Source organism: Pleurodeles waltl, chromosome 6 (assembly GCF_031143425.1).
Source record: "Pleurodeles waltl isolate 20211129_DDA chromosome 6, aPleWal1.hap1.20221129, whole genome shotgun sequence".
NCBI lineage: Eukaryota > Metazoa > Chordata > Amphibia > Caudata > Salamandridae > Pleurodeles > Pleurodeles waltl.
In genome coordinates this window covers 1,670,740,846-1,670,755,275 of record NC_090445.1, presented here as the reverse complement: position 1 = coordinate 1,670,755,275, position 14,430 = coordinate 1,670,740,846, and the positions used below count along the sequence as shown (strand labels likewise).

General features: G+C 43.3%; 1 protein-coding gene across 3 annotated transcripts in view; it reads right to left on the bottom strand.

The window, feature by feature from the left end:
• The window catches only part of CNTRL (centriolin), a 579,099-nt gene that overhangs the window by 39,090 nt on the left and 525,579 nt on the right, over positions 1-14,430 (bottom strand). For all 3 annotated transcript variants that reach the window (XM_069241657.1, XM_069241658.1, XM_069241659.1), the window contains one exon: positions 11,093-11,368. In XM_069241657.1, coding sequence (XP_069097758.1) covers positions 11,093-11,368 — 276 coding nt within the window. The remainder of the gene's footprint in view (positions 1-11,092; positions 11,369-14,430) is intronic.

The following is a 14,430-nucleotide window of genomic DNA, read 5'->3' as shown; positions in this document are numbered from 1 at the left end:
GCGGCAGGGAAGAAGGTAGAGTATGAAAACTGGACACACATTTCCTATAGTTCACTGTCACAATGTTCAAATGTCACTGCAGTAAGACATAGTCATCAGAATTATGAGCCTTAACTATGCAGAGGCTTGAAAGCAAGTGAGGACCAAATTCAGATTCTTCTGCAGCATAAGGAAAGTAGGTGGAAACAAATTAAAGGCCTTTTAAAAACAACATCACAGTGAATCAATTGCTTAAAGATGGAGGCAAATAAAGGCCTAAAGAAGCAATAAGTAACCTTTAAAGTGCTCACAGCAAAGCCTTGCCAGATCAAAGATAATACAAACATAAGGACATAAGGCAATTTAGCCCTTAGAGGATATACCTGCTTCTTCTTGCACCAAGTGACAAACTTGGGATGCTGTCCTCAGTAGAGTGACCTGGTGGAAAGACAACAAAGTGACACCCACCAGCTCTGATGGAATATTAAACTCTATCAGCTGGTTCTGTCCAATCTCACGCAAGTAGGGGTACATTGTGAAGGTGGGTTGCAGCAGATCTCCATAAAAGAAAGGCAAATAGGAGAACAGATGCAGATAATGAGCAGTTCTTGAGTACCAAACTGGGCCAGCCCAATCCAGAGCAACCAGAAACAACTAAAATCAGTTAGGTTTGGTCCCACCTGACTTTCGTCAGGACCCTAGGATTAGCCATAGAAGTGAAAATGCTTATAGGCGATTGCAAGCCCACCACAGGCAGAATGTGTGCCCTAGAGACCCTCAAGGAAACTCCATAGCAAAAAGGGCTGAGCACTGTGTATTTTCTTAAGTTTCAATCAGATCTAATAAGGGCATGCTCCACCGTGTGAAGCTACTCTGTACCACTTCACAATGCAGAAGCCACTTGTTATCAGCAAGATGACACCAGCTGAGTCTATCCGTCCTGATGTTGAGGGATCCCACCAGGTGATGACTGTCAAGAAATGCAGTTGCCTCTGATTTCCAGTTTGTCCAGGCAACCTATCCAACCTAGATTAGATACATTTATCACTACAGAGACCTGTAGAGCAAGAGAAGCAAATGGCCTGACACATTTAGGTTAACATCAAACATCCATCACTTAAGGTTCTGGTCACATGCGTCAGGGATCAGAATGCGGTCTGTGATGTAGGTGATGGTTCCACTGAAGTTGAAGGTGCCAGGTGTGTCAATGGATATGAGGCACAAGAAAGATGCAGGATGCTAGAAGACCAAGCAGTCTCAGAACCATCAAGGCTGGGACAGAAGCTCTTGCCTCAAATATTGGGATCAAAGCCTGAATGTCCCCGACACTCTATGGTGTTGGTGTAAAAGTACCCATGGGGCCTCTATCCAGAATGGTCCCAATAAAGCAAAGTCTCCGAGATGGTAGAAGATGGGACTTTGGCTGGTTGAGGGAAAAACCCAAAGCAGACAGCAATGACACGCTTGTCTGAAGATGACCTGATTCCAGAGGAGGTGAGCCCACCTTAAACAGCCATAAACTGAATACAGGTAAACGTGGATCCCTGATCATCAAAGATGGGCTGCTACTAAGGGGCCTTGTCAGGCCAAAGGGGAAAGACAGTGAATTGGATCAAACTACCTCCTGTGGGCCCCTAGTATTGGCACATGAAAAGCAAGTGTCCGGCACATCCTAGGACACCGCGTCCAGTCCTAAAGTTTCACAGTCAGCAAAACGCGGCAAGGCATCATCATCATCATTTGAAAGTTTCCCCCTTGAGGAACGAGTTCAAGATTCTAAGATCCAAAATCATTTGCAGGTAACAGTCCTTCTTGGAGAGCTGGAAGTACCTGCAAAAGAAACTCACATTTTTCTTTGCCTCAGCCACAACACAATATTGTTTCCTTGGCAACCAAAACCATTACTTTTTGGGAAAGAATAGCAGCATTGTTCTCTGAAGTATGAGTAAAAACTGAAGGAACAGCAGGCAGGCTGACAGAAGGTCCGCTGTAGTCTGGAGGTGGGAGACAATAGCCTGTGGCGAGAAGCCTTCAACAGCCAGTTGTCGAGATTGGGGGAAGACTAACAACCCTGATCTCCGCAGGTGAACTGTAACCACAGCCACCACCTTGGTGAATACTTGAGGGGTGTTGGTCACGCAAAGTGGAGCACGGCAAACTGGAAATGCTCTTGGCCGACTGTGAAACGCAAGTTACGCCTGTGGACAGGCAGAATACGGATGTGACCAGCCCATAACACCTTAGAGCCTCCTTGGGTTAGACAATTCATAATGGACATGACTTGGCCATATATGTTATCAACACTAATCTGAATATTACCGATTGCGTGGTTAAAGCAGTTCATATTAGTGCTTCGTTAACAGGCGTGGATGCCTTCCACAGGACATTTTGATGATGTACAGGCCTCCCAGCCTCCCTCATGGTTATGTCCTTCGATGGGTAATGCCATTTGGGGGAGAGGGCAAAATCTGCATCGGAGCACGTTAAGGAAAGTAGGGCTATAGCATGTTTCTTAGGTCTACTGACCCCCTGCTAAACAGCCACACCAGTTCAAAAGTTCAGAGGCAATTCCAGAGGGCTGGCACACTGCCAAAGACAATCTCCCCGGTACAGCAGTCACTTTTGAGTCCATGAACAAAAGTCTGGCAGACAGTGTGTTGGTCAACAGGGACACCACTCCTCCCATTCCTCATCCCATGTCTCAACAGCCGCCAAGTCACTTTAGCTTGCCCCTAGTGGTGCATGCCCATCCAGTGGGGGGCAGGATCCATCACTTCCTTCCAGGGAGGCAATCCAGCACATTTTGGAACATAGCTATGCCATGCTTTTTCATTTTGCAATGGCACATAGTCACCCAGAGATGACAGAGTTAATGGACAAATTACTGCTGGGTTAGAGGGGTCATCTGGGGAAGGTATACTTTAGAGGACTCTGGTCTTCATCAGAAGTCAGGCTCAATGTCAACCTGTGACCTTCCTGCCATCCATCTGGGAGGTGCAGGTTCTTAAGGACAACACCACTGCAAGGTGGAGAGAGGTCCTGTGCCAGGAGGCTCTGAGCCTCTAGTGGTGTTTGACGTGCCAGGACATGTCCTTCATCATGAACCACCCTGTACAGTCCCTAAAGAATTGAGCTGGCAGTGTATAGTAGATCATGAGTGGTGTCTTTATCCTGGTAAGATTTTTTTCAACACTGTTGAAAATGTGCAATGCTGAAAGTTTTGCGTGTTGGAGTTTCTCCAACACCACTTGTTAGGTGATGCATTTGCGATGCAATAAAACACAGGACTCCTATGCACCTTCCAAAGACTGCCTTCCCTGCCCCAAGTTTTGCAAATGATCAAGAACAACCAGGCACATTAATTCTTCTGGGTCAGGAGATTGGTCCCAATCTACACCTACATGAGTGGAGACTGAGCGGCAGCAATTGACTGCATTTGAACACCCATCTGAAATGGTGGATGTCATCCTTGCAGGAAGGAGTCCTTCCACAAAATCCATTCATGCTGGTTACTGGGACAAATGTGTGGCCTGGTGTGGCATACCTAAGACTGATTACTTACAAGCAAAGCTGTCAGACATTCATTGTTTTAACTTTGGCCTGGTAAGGCCTTTTTATGTTTGTGGGACAAGCGGTCCTTGCTTAAACCATCTGTTGTGAAGAAATGTATTGAAGTTTTGAGACAAATGTCCACTCCCACACTGTGATGCCACAGTGGGACCTTAGCTTGGTCTTGACACTTCTCACATATAGGCTCTTTGAGCCGATGCACAGTTGCTCCCTGTAGCCCTTGACTTTGAAAACTGTTTTCCTCATTGCTATTGTGTCATCTCATCGCTTGAGTGAACTCAGGCACTTTCAGTGCACCACAACACACCTTTTTCCCAGACAAGCTAGTAAGGGGGACTTCGGAAGCATTCTTGCCAAAAGTCGTGACTCCATTTAATGTTGGTCAGTTCATTACTCTGTCGGCGCTCTTTGCTCCCCCTTGCTCCTCAAACTAGGAGAGGCTCCATCAATTGGACCTGCATGGGTTTTAAGTTGTTACACTAGTCCTATCAAGGTCCACTGACTTTTCGTGGAGACTGGAAAGTATTCTTAGGTGAGGAATCTTTAGCTAGAACTTTCCATCAGAAATAAGGCTGTGTCAACATCATTTCAACAGAATATACCTATTTTTCGATAATAGAAAAATATCTTAGCAGATGCTTTCCTTCCTCATGTTTTTTTGCATCCATTGCTGCAGACTGTTGTGGGGGTCTTTCTAAGACAATCACCAAATCCATCCAGTTTCCCAAACTAAGTAACCCTTGATGGACGAGCCTCTCCAGCATGGGTCTCATGTAGCCAAGCATATGGAACAAAAAGAATGCTTACTTTTATTTCCAAAGACTTCATTATTGTTCTCAATGAAAGAGGCTGCCTTCTGGAACATGGGAATGCTGCTCTTCCATGTTGCTACCATTTCCAGTGTGATTCGAAACTGGATCGATTTTTGCTCCTAAAATGCCCCCTTTCAGAAACAGGTTAGACTTACCTTTTTAAAGTTCATTATAAACCTCAATTGGAATAACAGCAGAATCTTCCGCATGGCAGTCCAGTTTATCTGACTATTAATGCAGTGAGAGGTGGGCTGCCAGTTGGGGCTGAAAGCAGTTTGGGGTGGATCCGATCTCAATAAAGGTGCCATTAGCCTCAAGGAATGAAATGTCCCACCCTCCTGCCTCCACCCCAGAAGTATATTTTGTTTGGGAACGGGATGAAGATTTCTTGAGGACTGACAATGCCAGAGAGAAGGGAGCTTGGCCAGTCCCATGCTGGAAGAGGTGGAAGATTGCTTTTTGCCATCTGCCCTGCACCACCAACAACACTAAGTAAGACTGCAAGTTCTGAACCCAGGCATAGACGTGGCTAGTCGTTGACTGGGCAGAGAGAAGCAGAGAAAAAAGTCATGACACCCATTAAAGTAGTGACTCCATCCATATGCAGTCTGTAATTGGACAGCAGTGGAACCCCTCATGGCAGTAGCATCTACTCATGCCAAAGATAAAAAAGGTGCCTTCAAGGAACAAATTTATGCTGGCAGTAATCTGGAAATATATTCTACGCACTGAATCCCCTTAGCGTGCTGGTTGACTGGTATCAACCAGCCTAACACAACAGACATGTTTCTGACTCCCTGGAGGTGAGAGCCCACGCTCTCAAAGGGCAGAAACAATGCCTGCTCCAGAGGAAGGTGGTATCACCTTCTCCAGCAGGATGACTAGTGAATCTGCATAACAAGGACAGGGACTTTCCCTGGGAGTTGCCACCCCCAGCCGCGAGGCCCGTTTCACTCTAGAACAGGTGGGAAATTAGCTATGCATGGAGTCATGTTGCACTACAGGCTAGACACACCCATAAGGTGGTCAGCCTGATGTGCTCCAAGAAGGAGGGGTTCCAACATCATTTTTTTGTGGAATTAGGAAGTCTGGGACAGGGTTATGCCTACTCCCCACAGGAAGTGGTCATACAGGCGGTGTAGTCACCCCCAGGGAAAGTAGTCCAATGGCTACTATCCCACACTTCCCTAAATGCCCCTAAATTGAGTTTTTAGGTGCCCCCCCCCCTGCGAAGTACAGATTTGTGTGACTGAAGGAGGACAAAGAATAGCCAGCCAACGTGGGAACAAAGGATCCTCCAAGACCTTTGGTGCCAAACCCTACCTACTTGCTGCTGTCCTGGCAACCACCCAGACCGGACTCATCCTGCAGCTGTGCAAAAGCCTCGGAGGGCTGCTAGCACTTCGTAAACTAGCCAACATCTCCCTTGGAGTGGAGGAGCCACTTCCCTGCATCTGCAGACACTGACCTCACTTGCCAACTCCTACGTGGTGCTGGTCATCAGGCCCACTGAGGGAGCAACTCGCCAGGAGGAGGCTGTTGTGTACCCTGGGGACTATCCCCGATGCTTCTACTCAGCCTCAAGATGCTACCCCCTTCAAGGACCTCACAGCACCAATACCTGAGGCACTGGAGCATTTGCCGCAACCAAGGCCTGGTTGAGTATGTATGTATTTATAAAGAGCACTGTGACCAAGAAAACTGGTATCCTGGTGCTGCGGTAGACTGCTTCATAGGAGAAGGGTGAGAAAGAAAACAAAAAAATAAATGAATAATAGATAAAGATCAAAACCAGTGTGAGGAACACTATTTAGGAAAAAGCCATGTCTTAAAGCCCTTCCTAAAACACAGCATCTCAGGAAAACCTCTTAAGGTTAATAGAAGCTTATTCCACATTTGTGTTGCTATAACAAAACAGCGCCCACCAAGGCAGACTCTGCGAAATCTAAGTACTGTAAAAGGTTGGCAGATGTTGAATGAAGGGCTTTCCTTGCAACATATCTCTAACGTATGCTGAGGCAGACCTGGTCCCATCCTCGTACTGTTCTGAAAGCAAGGCACATTGATTTAAACGGAATCCTCTGTTTAACTGGGAGCCAGTGCAGTTCTTCAAGGGAAGATGAGGCAGATGATCTGCCGTGACCTGCAAACTTTGCCACTGCCGAATGGACTCTTTGGAGTTGCTTAATCAAATAATCTGGGGCACCTAGCAAAATGGCATTATAATAGTACAGACTACCGAGTACAGTACTTTGACCAATTAGTGATTTCGCAGAAGACGGTACAGATAAAAACAATTTTCTTAAGACATTCAAAAGGGCAAAACTAGTCCCAGAGACTCTGTCTACATGATTCTTAAGAGTTAGTTGGGCGTCAAAAATTACTCCAAGATTGCGGACAGCATCTGACTCATACAGTTCCACTTCAACGGGACAGGCCAGAGACTGGTTGGTAAAGTGTGATGAATCTTGGACAGGGAGCAGTAGAGAAATTCTGTTTTGTCCCTGTTCATTAAGAATGAATTTCCACCAATTTCATTATGTCAGACATACAGCACTGAAACTAGGAGATTGCATCCTGCTGGTTCAAAAAAGATTCAGTTGCATATCATCTGCATAATTAATCACAGAAATACTATGTTTATTTTATTAGCGAAATCAATAGATTCAGATACACATTAAACAGAATCGGGCTGATAGCTGATCCCAGTGGTACCCCTTGTGTTATATATCTAAACTCGGAGCAGAAAGGGAGAAGGGACACTGCTTGGCAGCGATCCTGTAAGTAGGATTGTAACCAATTAAGCGCAGTGCCACCAACACCCAATGAGGACAGCCTAGACAAAAGAATGGTGTGGTTAACCATATCAAAAGCTGCCGACAGATCAAGAAGAACCATGACCACAGTCAGATCGCCATAAGCTCTCCGTCGAAGCTCTTCCAAGGCACGTACTAAAGCTGTTTCAGTGCCATGGCCAGGCCTAAAGCCACATTGGTCTTCCGCCAACAGGGCATGCTCTTCAAGATATAGGGCCAGAATCTTACTGATATGTCACTACAAAATCTTTACTGGGTAGGGAAGGAGTGAGATGGGTCTAAAATTACTCAGACCCGTGGGATCTTCTGATAGTTTTTTCAAGAGTGGTCTAACTATGGCCTTTTTCCAAACTGGAGGGACCGTCACTGAAGTAAGAGATTGATTATACAAGGTCCTCAGAGGTGGCAAGAGCTCAACAGCTCTCTTAATCCAGTACATAGCTGGAAGTGGATCTAATGCAGCTAGCAATTTTACAGAAACTCTTCTCTGAGATTAGCTCAAAATTGTCAATCTTCCAACCACAAGTCGCATCCATATCTAATGAATACTGTGATCTGGCTAAGTCACAGTGAGAGGACTCCATCAAAGGAACATCTTCCACACTTAATGACTGAGGTTCTCTGAAGATTTTCCAACTGCTTCTAAGACTCCCATAATCTTGTTTTAAAAAAACATTGACAGATTATTACTTAATTCCTGCGAGGGGGCTATATCATGTTTCAAACATTGAGGGTTTGACAGCTCACGAACAACTTCAAACACCTTTTTGACCCTGTTTGATGCACCTAAAATAGAGATTGTGAAAAATTCCAATTTAACTTTCCTGATCTCCTTTTTATAGTTATTTACAGCCGTTTTTTGCACTTGCTTGTCCCGAGTAGCATGATAGCTCTGCCATTTCCTAACTGTCTGCAAGAAAGTCCAGCCAATCTCAATGTTTCATTATACCAAGAGTAGATGAGTGTGACCGTGGTTTCTGATGATAAAGGGGAATAAATAGTAACTTTGCCATAATTACCTCATTAAATCGAGTGTGGTTCCTCTCAACAGAGTTATTCATGTACAAGATTTTAAAAAAGGACCTAGCAAGGTCTAGACATGATGCCAGTATTGGGGGACCTCACCAGGGGAAATAGGTTCTGCAAAAATAGATCAAATACAATAAGCAAATGATCTGTCCAACAAAGAGGCAGCACCCTGTTTACTAATCTTAAACTCTTAGTAGCAAATATACGGTCAAGAGTGTGCCCCTCCTCCCGGTGGATAGGGCCTTGGACCAGCTGTGGGAGTCCAGCTATTTTGTATACATTCCACAGTTCCTTCCCAGCCGGGGATAGTTCCTCTTCTGTCCAAAGGTTAAAGTTGGCATGGGCCAATGCCATGTTAGCAGGCTTCTATGTTGAGGACTGGAGATATGTGAGTGGGGCATCAGGGGGTCTATAACATAAGACCCCAGTAAACACTCAAGGGACGATAAAACAGACAAGGCTGCCTAGGTCAGTGACCAGACTGTCTCTTTATCCCCCTCTACCATTGTAGGTCTAACCAAGCAACATGAGTGCCCTCAATGCACTGGAAAGCTGATCTAAACCCTCTGCACCAATCTCCCTGGCCCGGATCCATGATCGACTGTACCCCTTTACTCCCAGGACCCTCATGAACTGAGCCCTCGTTTGGGAGCTCCAGGACTTGCCAGCAAGTACCCCCCTGCAACGTCTTTCTAGGTACCCCCTTTTTACTCCAACCGTGTGGTGGGCAAGGCACCCGACCCATCCAGCACTTCTGCACCCGGACGACTCAGGACAGGTAAAATTGATCTGCTGGTGTTTCTTGTGACACTGCGCCCCCACCCCAGCATCCTACGTCCAAAAGGGGGCCCCTGAGACCTGACTGCAAAGACCCCTATTCAGAAATGTACCTACCCAGTGAATGTCTTTTACATGTAATAGTGCATTTGAGTGAACCTGTTACTTACTTGAAAAAATAGATACACTGCAACAGTACTTACCTTCTTTGAAGTTTTTCTGGTGTTGAATAATTATATAAAAGTATTTGTATTTTTCTACAAATTGGTCTGGAGTTTTCTTGTGTGCGTATCTCATTTAATGACTGCGTGTTCAACAAATGCTTAGACCTATCCTCTGATATGCCTAACCTGCTCGCCCCCACTACCACAAAAGAGAGCCTTTCGAATTATTATTGTAACCCTTGTAAACTAATAAGGGTCGCCTGGACTAACTGCATTGGTGCACTACACCAACGAAATACCTGGACGAAATGTGCCATAAAATTCCACTGAATTCTGGAATCCTTAGTATGAAGGAGGTATATGCAGTTAATTTTTTCTGTCCATAACGATTTAATAAATAAGAGTCAATATCCATCTGTTCTGGTGAATCTTTTCTGTCTTCCTCACAATCTTTTTAAAATTGTTCTATTTAGTACATCTTTATCAGGGAGATCCTACTGAGGGTCACAAGTATCTGGCTCTTTATCAACGCTCCATGCATCAGATTAATAGGTGTCCAATCCTTTTTCCGTGCACTCTTTCAGTAGTATGACCTACTGTGCTATCCTTCTCAAAGCTAATTCTTATCGATATTTTTATATTCTGGCTAAACATTTTAACAATTAAACTTAATATCTTTCAGTCATGAAGATTATTTATGTTCGGCATAAGGCCTTGTTGTTTTTACAACTAAAGATTGATGTTATTCCTTTATAGGGAGGGGAGGATTTTTAGCAGATTGCCGCCAGGTATATGGTGGTGACATTGAATTGAAACTTGGGCTAACTCTCTGCTTCAATCTCTTTTTCGAAAAGCATCTCCTGTACACTACCGATTTTTTTCAATTAAAAAAAAATGTAACATTGTCCCCTTGGTCTCCATATTTCTGCGTTCCCATGGACTTGGCATCTTCAATATTTAGTGTCGCATTTCAGAGTCTGCAACATTCAGGTTTGGCTTGCCGGACAAATCCCAAACTGATGTTTCACCTGAAGACAGGGTAAGCAGGCCAAAGGTTTTCACAGTTTTGCTGTCACTGTGGTTCCACAAAGGACACCTTATGCAATCTATATTCATAGGTACTACTAATTGTAAAAGTGAAAATTCTCAACATTATTAACCCCATACCAAAAAAAAGTAACATTTGGAAAAAGTTAAATAAAATGAAAATAAGTAGGAACTATTATTTATGAGTTCAGGACTCTAACATCTTTTCGTAGAATTGTTTTGTATAATGGTGTTGGAAGATCATCAATAACAAGTGTCCTACCTAAACAAATAGTCAGTATTACCAAAAAAAAAAAAAAAAAAAGAAGATGGCACACATGTGATAGGCATTGTGAACTCTGGATCAATATCATATTTGGAGATTCTTGTTCGAACATTATATTAATTATATTAATTGTCCAAACACTGAAAACCTGATTAAAAGTGAAGCTGAATGAAATAACATACTTTTTTAAATTAATTTCACTCCATCTGATTACTACTATTTAGATTTTTTTAAACCCACTTTCACAGGTCATAAGTGTATGCAGTAAAGCTGCAGGTATGGGGATTCAGTGTGGTTCTATGACTGGAATAAATCAGTCCCACATCGTAAATCCATGAGGTCCTACTCACAGTTGCACGGTACTGGGTCACTTTTACCAGGGCAAATAGTAACATCGTAAGTGTCTTTACAGCAGGCAGCCCTAGTACTGTGCAACTCAGAATCCGGGCTTAGATGGTGAAATTATGCACAGCGTACAAAAATGACGTTAAAGAAAAGCTTTCCCAGGGATTCCAATATTTTTTTAACTAACACAACGATCATAAAACATCATCCTAACTGCTATTTGTATTTGGAAGTGAAGTACAAGATGTACAAAATTACAACATAAACAACAGTAAACAGCACACTTACCATTATATGGACTTTAGAGCGTCCTAACTTCTCTTCAAATAGCATGTGTCTCCTCTCATGATCAGAGTATGGAAGGTTTTCCTTTAAGCTTTCCAGATCCGAGTGTAGACTGTGGTCCTCTTCAAGATCAGATTCCAGATCTTGGTGGGGCTCTTGACGGGACTGGTCTAGATCCTGAAGACTACTTCTGATTTCTTCCCGGACTTCAGATTTCAGCACCCTCATTGCCCTACTTATTTCTTGCTGCCTCTTCTCTATCTCTTCTTGATTTTTTATCTAAACAAAAGACAAAAATCCCTCTAGATTAGAACCAGAAACTTGCTCAAATTGCTAAGGCCTTTCAACCACAAATAGCTAACAATTTTTAAAATGTACTGATAAAGCAGATAGTTAACCAGCATGCTGTTTCACAATGAAACGAGTATAGTTAAAAAATAAGTACTTATGAAAGAACAATACTTTAGTCAGGACAAGAACTGCATATTCTTATAGTAACAAAGATGTACTGTGCATGCCTTCACTTTTAGTGGGAATCCATTTAAAATATCTAGCATGTGCAGAGAGGAAATCAAATCAGTTAGGGGACTTAGGGCCTGATGTGTTGTTTGGGTGATGGAGTACAGTCTGTCAGGTTGGTGGATTACATTACCTGCGCCACACTGACTACCCTCCATCATATATTTAGAGATCACCGCCGGTATAGCAGTGATCTCTGTAGCTTGATAGGAACCACCAAAGCTTGACAGGAACCACTGTTATGGTGACCCAAATCCAAGGCACCAAAGGTTTTGTGGAACGGCTGATGGTAGACTAGTATACACCATTAATTTCTTCCTAAAATATGGCATTTTTACCTTTTAGCGTATTGTGTGAAAGAAATGACCCTGATACTGCGAGTTGGTAAGATGTCTGCTTTCTTGTGTTTAATGTTTGGAGACGTATACATATATTGGTTGTTACGTCGTCTTATGTTTGTATCTCGCATTCCACATAGTACCATATTGGTCATTTTATTTCTACATGAGATAACCAGTTTGTACTGTTGCGAGTTTTATTGCCCTATTTTGTGGCTAGTTTAAGAAGCCAGTATTTTTACTTCACCTTTAGGTCTCTTCTTTTACACTAGGGAAATTCTGTGGCTTCTTTAGATTTGTTGGAGGCAACGACGTGCGTCATTTGGTGGCATTACAATACCATCTAGAGGTGAGATTTGTTTTCCCATTCCATAATAGATAATTGCTGATTATCCAATTCATTTTTTTTTATTTACAATATTTTCTCCGTAATTCTACTTCTATAAAGGTTGTATCCATGTTTTTGGTGTTTCATCACATTTGAGGAACATAAAAGTGCGTGCTTAATCCTTTCATTTTTTGATTTAGTGAAGAATGTTCCAGAAGGAAAACGTAACTTACCCAGCAAGCATCTGTTTGTGGCATATAGTGCTGTAGGTCACATGCTGTGCATAATTCTGCCATCCAGTGTTGGGCTCGGATGGATGCAAGTTATTCTTCTTAGAAGAAATTCTTTCAAGTCACGAGGTAGTGTGACTTCCTCCTGTTGGCAATGTGCATGGTCATTGACTCCGTTGTTAGATTGTTTTCTCGCGCAGAGGGTGAGGATGTAATGTAGAACGCAGTGATGTGTAGGAGGTGTCCATGCAAAGAAAAAGGAGAATGAAATATGAAGGTTACTGCAATAACCACAGGCATCCAGGCATGAGGGTGGACCAATGTGAATCTACAGCACTACATGCCTCGAACAGATGCTTACTGAGAAAGTCACATTTTGAGTTTGAGGAATGTGTAACTGTAGATACACATGCTGTGTATAGACTGTAAAGCAGTTCCCCTGAGATACGGTGGCTAGCCTGTGATAAGTGCAGTAGTCTGAAAAAGTGCTTATGGAACTGTTCTACACAATAATGTTTTGTAAAAGTATGTGGGGTAGACCCATGTAGCTGCTTTACAAATGTCAGCTATAGGAATGTTCCTAAGGAAGGCCATAGTGGCTCCTTCTTTCAAGTACAGTGTGCTTTAGGAGGGATAGGTAACATATTTTTTCCTTTTTCATAGCATGTCTGGATGCATTTAACAATCCATCTAGCAATGCCTGCTTTAGAAAGGGCTTTCCCTTATGGGTTTGGAAAAACCAACAAAGAGCTGTTGTATCTTTCTTTAAAGTTTAGTTCTCTCAATATAATATAAGAGGGCTTGTTTAACCTCCAAGGCTTGGAGAGCCTGTTGTGCAACTGAATCAGGTTCTGGGAAAAACACAGGAAGTTGAATAGATTAACGTGGAACTGTGAGATAACCTTTGGGAGAAATTTGGGGTTGGTGTGGGGTACAATCCTATTTGTGTATTTGGAAGAAAAGCTCTTCCAAGGTTAGTGCCTGAACCTCACTGCAGCATCTAAGTAAAGAGATGGCTATAAGAAAGGATAATTTTCAAGAAAGAAACCGGAGGGGGCAGGAATGGAGAGGTTGAATGGAGAGTCCAGGTACTTTGTTAATACAATGTTAAGATTTAATGTCGGGCTGGTGGAACCTAAGTAGGAATTACTCTTTTAAGACCCTCCAAGATGGCCTTAATGACAGGATTTCTGAAGAGAGAAACGTGTTGCCTGTTCTGAAGATAACCTGCTACAGCAGCTACACGTAGCCTTATGGATGTAAAAGCTATACCAGAAGTATATAGAGGAAGCAGGTAGCAGAAAAGTTCTTGTACTTTGACTGCTAGTAGGTCAATGTCTTTAGACCGATAATAGTAGACAAATCTTTTCCACTTATCAGTGCAACAGGCACGAGTAGTAGCCCTGCGTGCCCTTTTAAGAATGTCAACGCATTTGGGTGGTAAGTTAAGATAACCAAACTCTAGGACTTCAGGTATCATTTCGCAAGGTTGAGATACATGGGATCTGGGTGCTTGATTTCTCTATGGTTCTGCGTGAGAAGGTCTGGCCTGTTGGGGAATCTTTTATGTGGGACTAGTGAGAGTTCTAGGAGGGTGGTGAACCAAAGTTGGCGTGCCCATGTGGGAGCTACCTGGATGAGCGATGTCTGCTGAAGCTTGCGAACCACAAACATAAGTAGTGAGAGAGGAAAAAAGCGTAAGCAAATATCCCCGACCAACTCATCCATGGTGCATTGCCTGTGGACTGTGGGTGTGGGAACCTCGAGACCAAGTCTGGGCATTTGGCGTTTTCTGCTGTGTCTATCTGTGGTATTTCCCAATGCTGGAAGTATCAGAATAGTACTTTTGGATGGATTTCTCACTTATGAAATTGTTGCTGCATCCTGCTGAAGGGGTCTGCAAACTTGTTGTCCACTCAGGGAAGT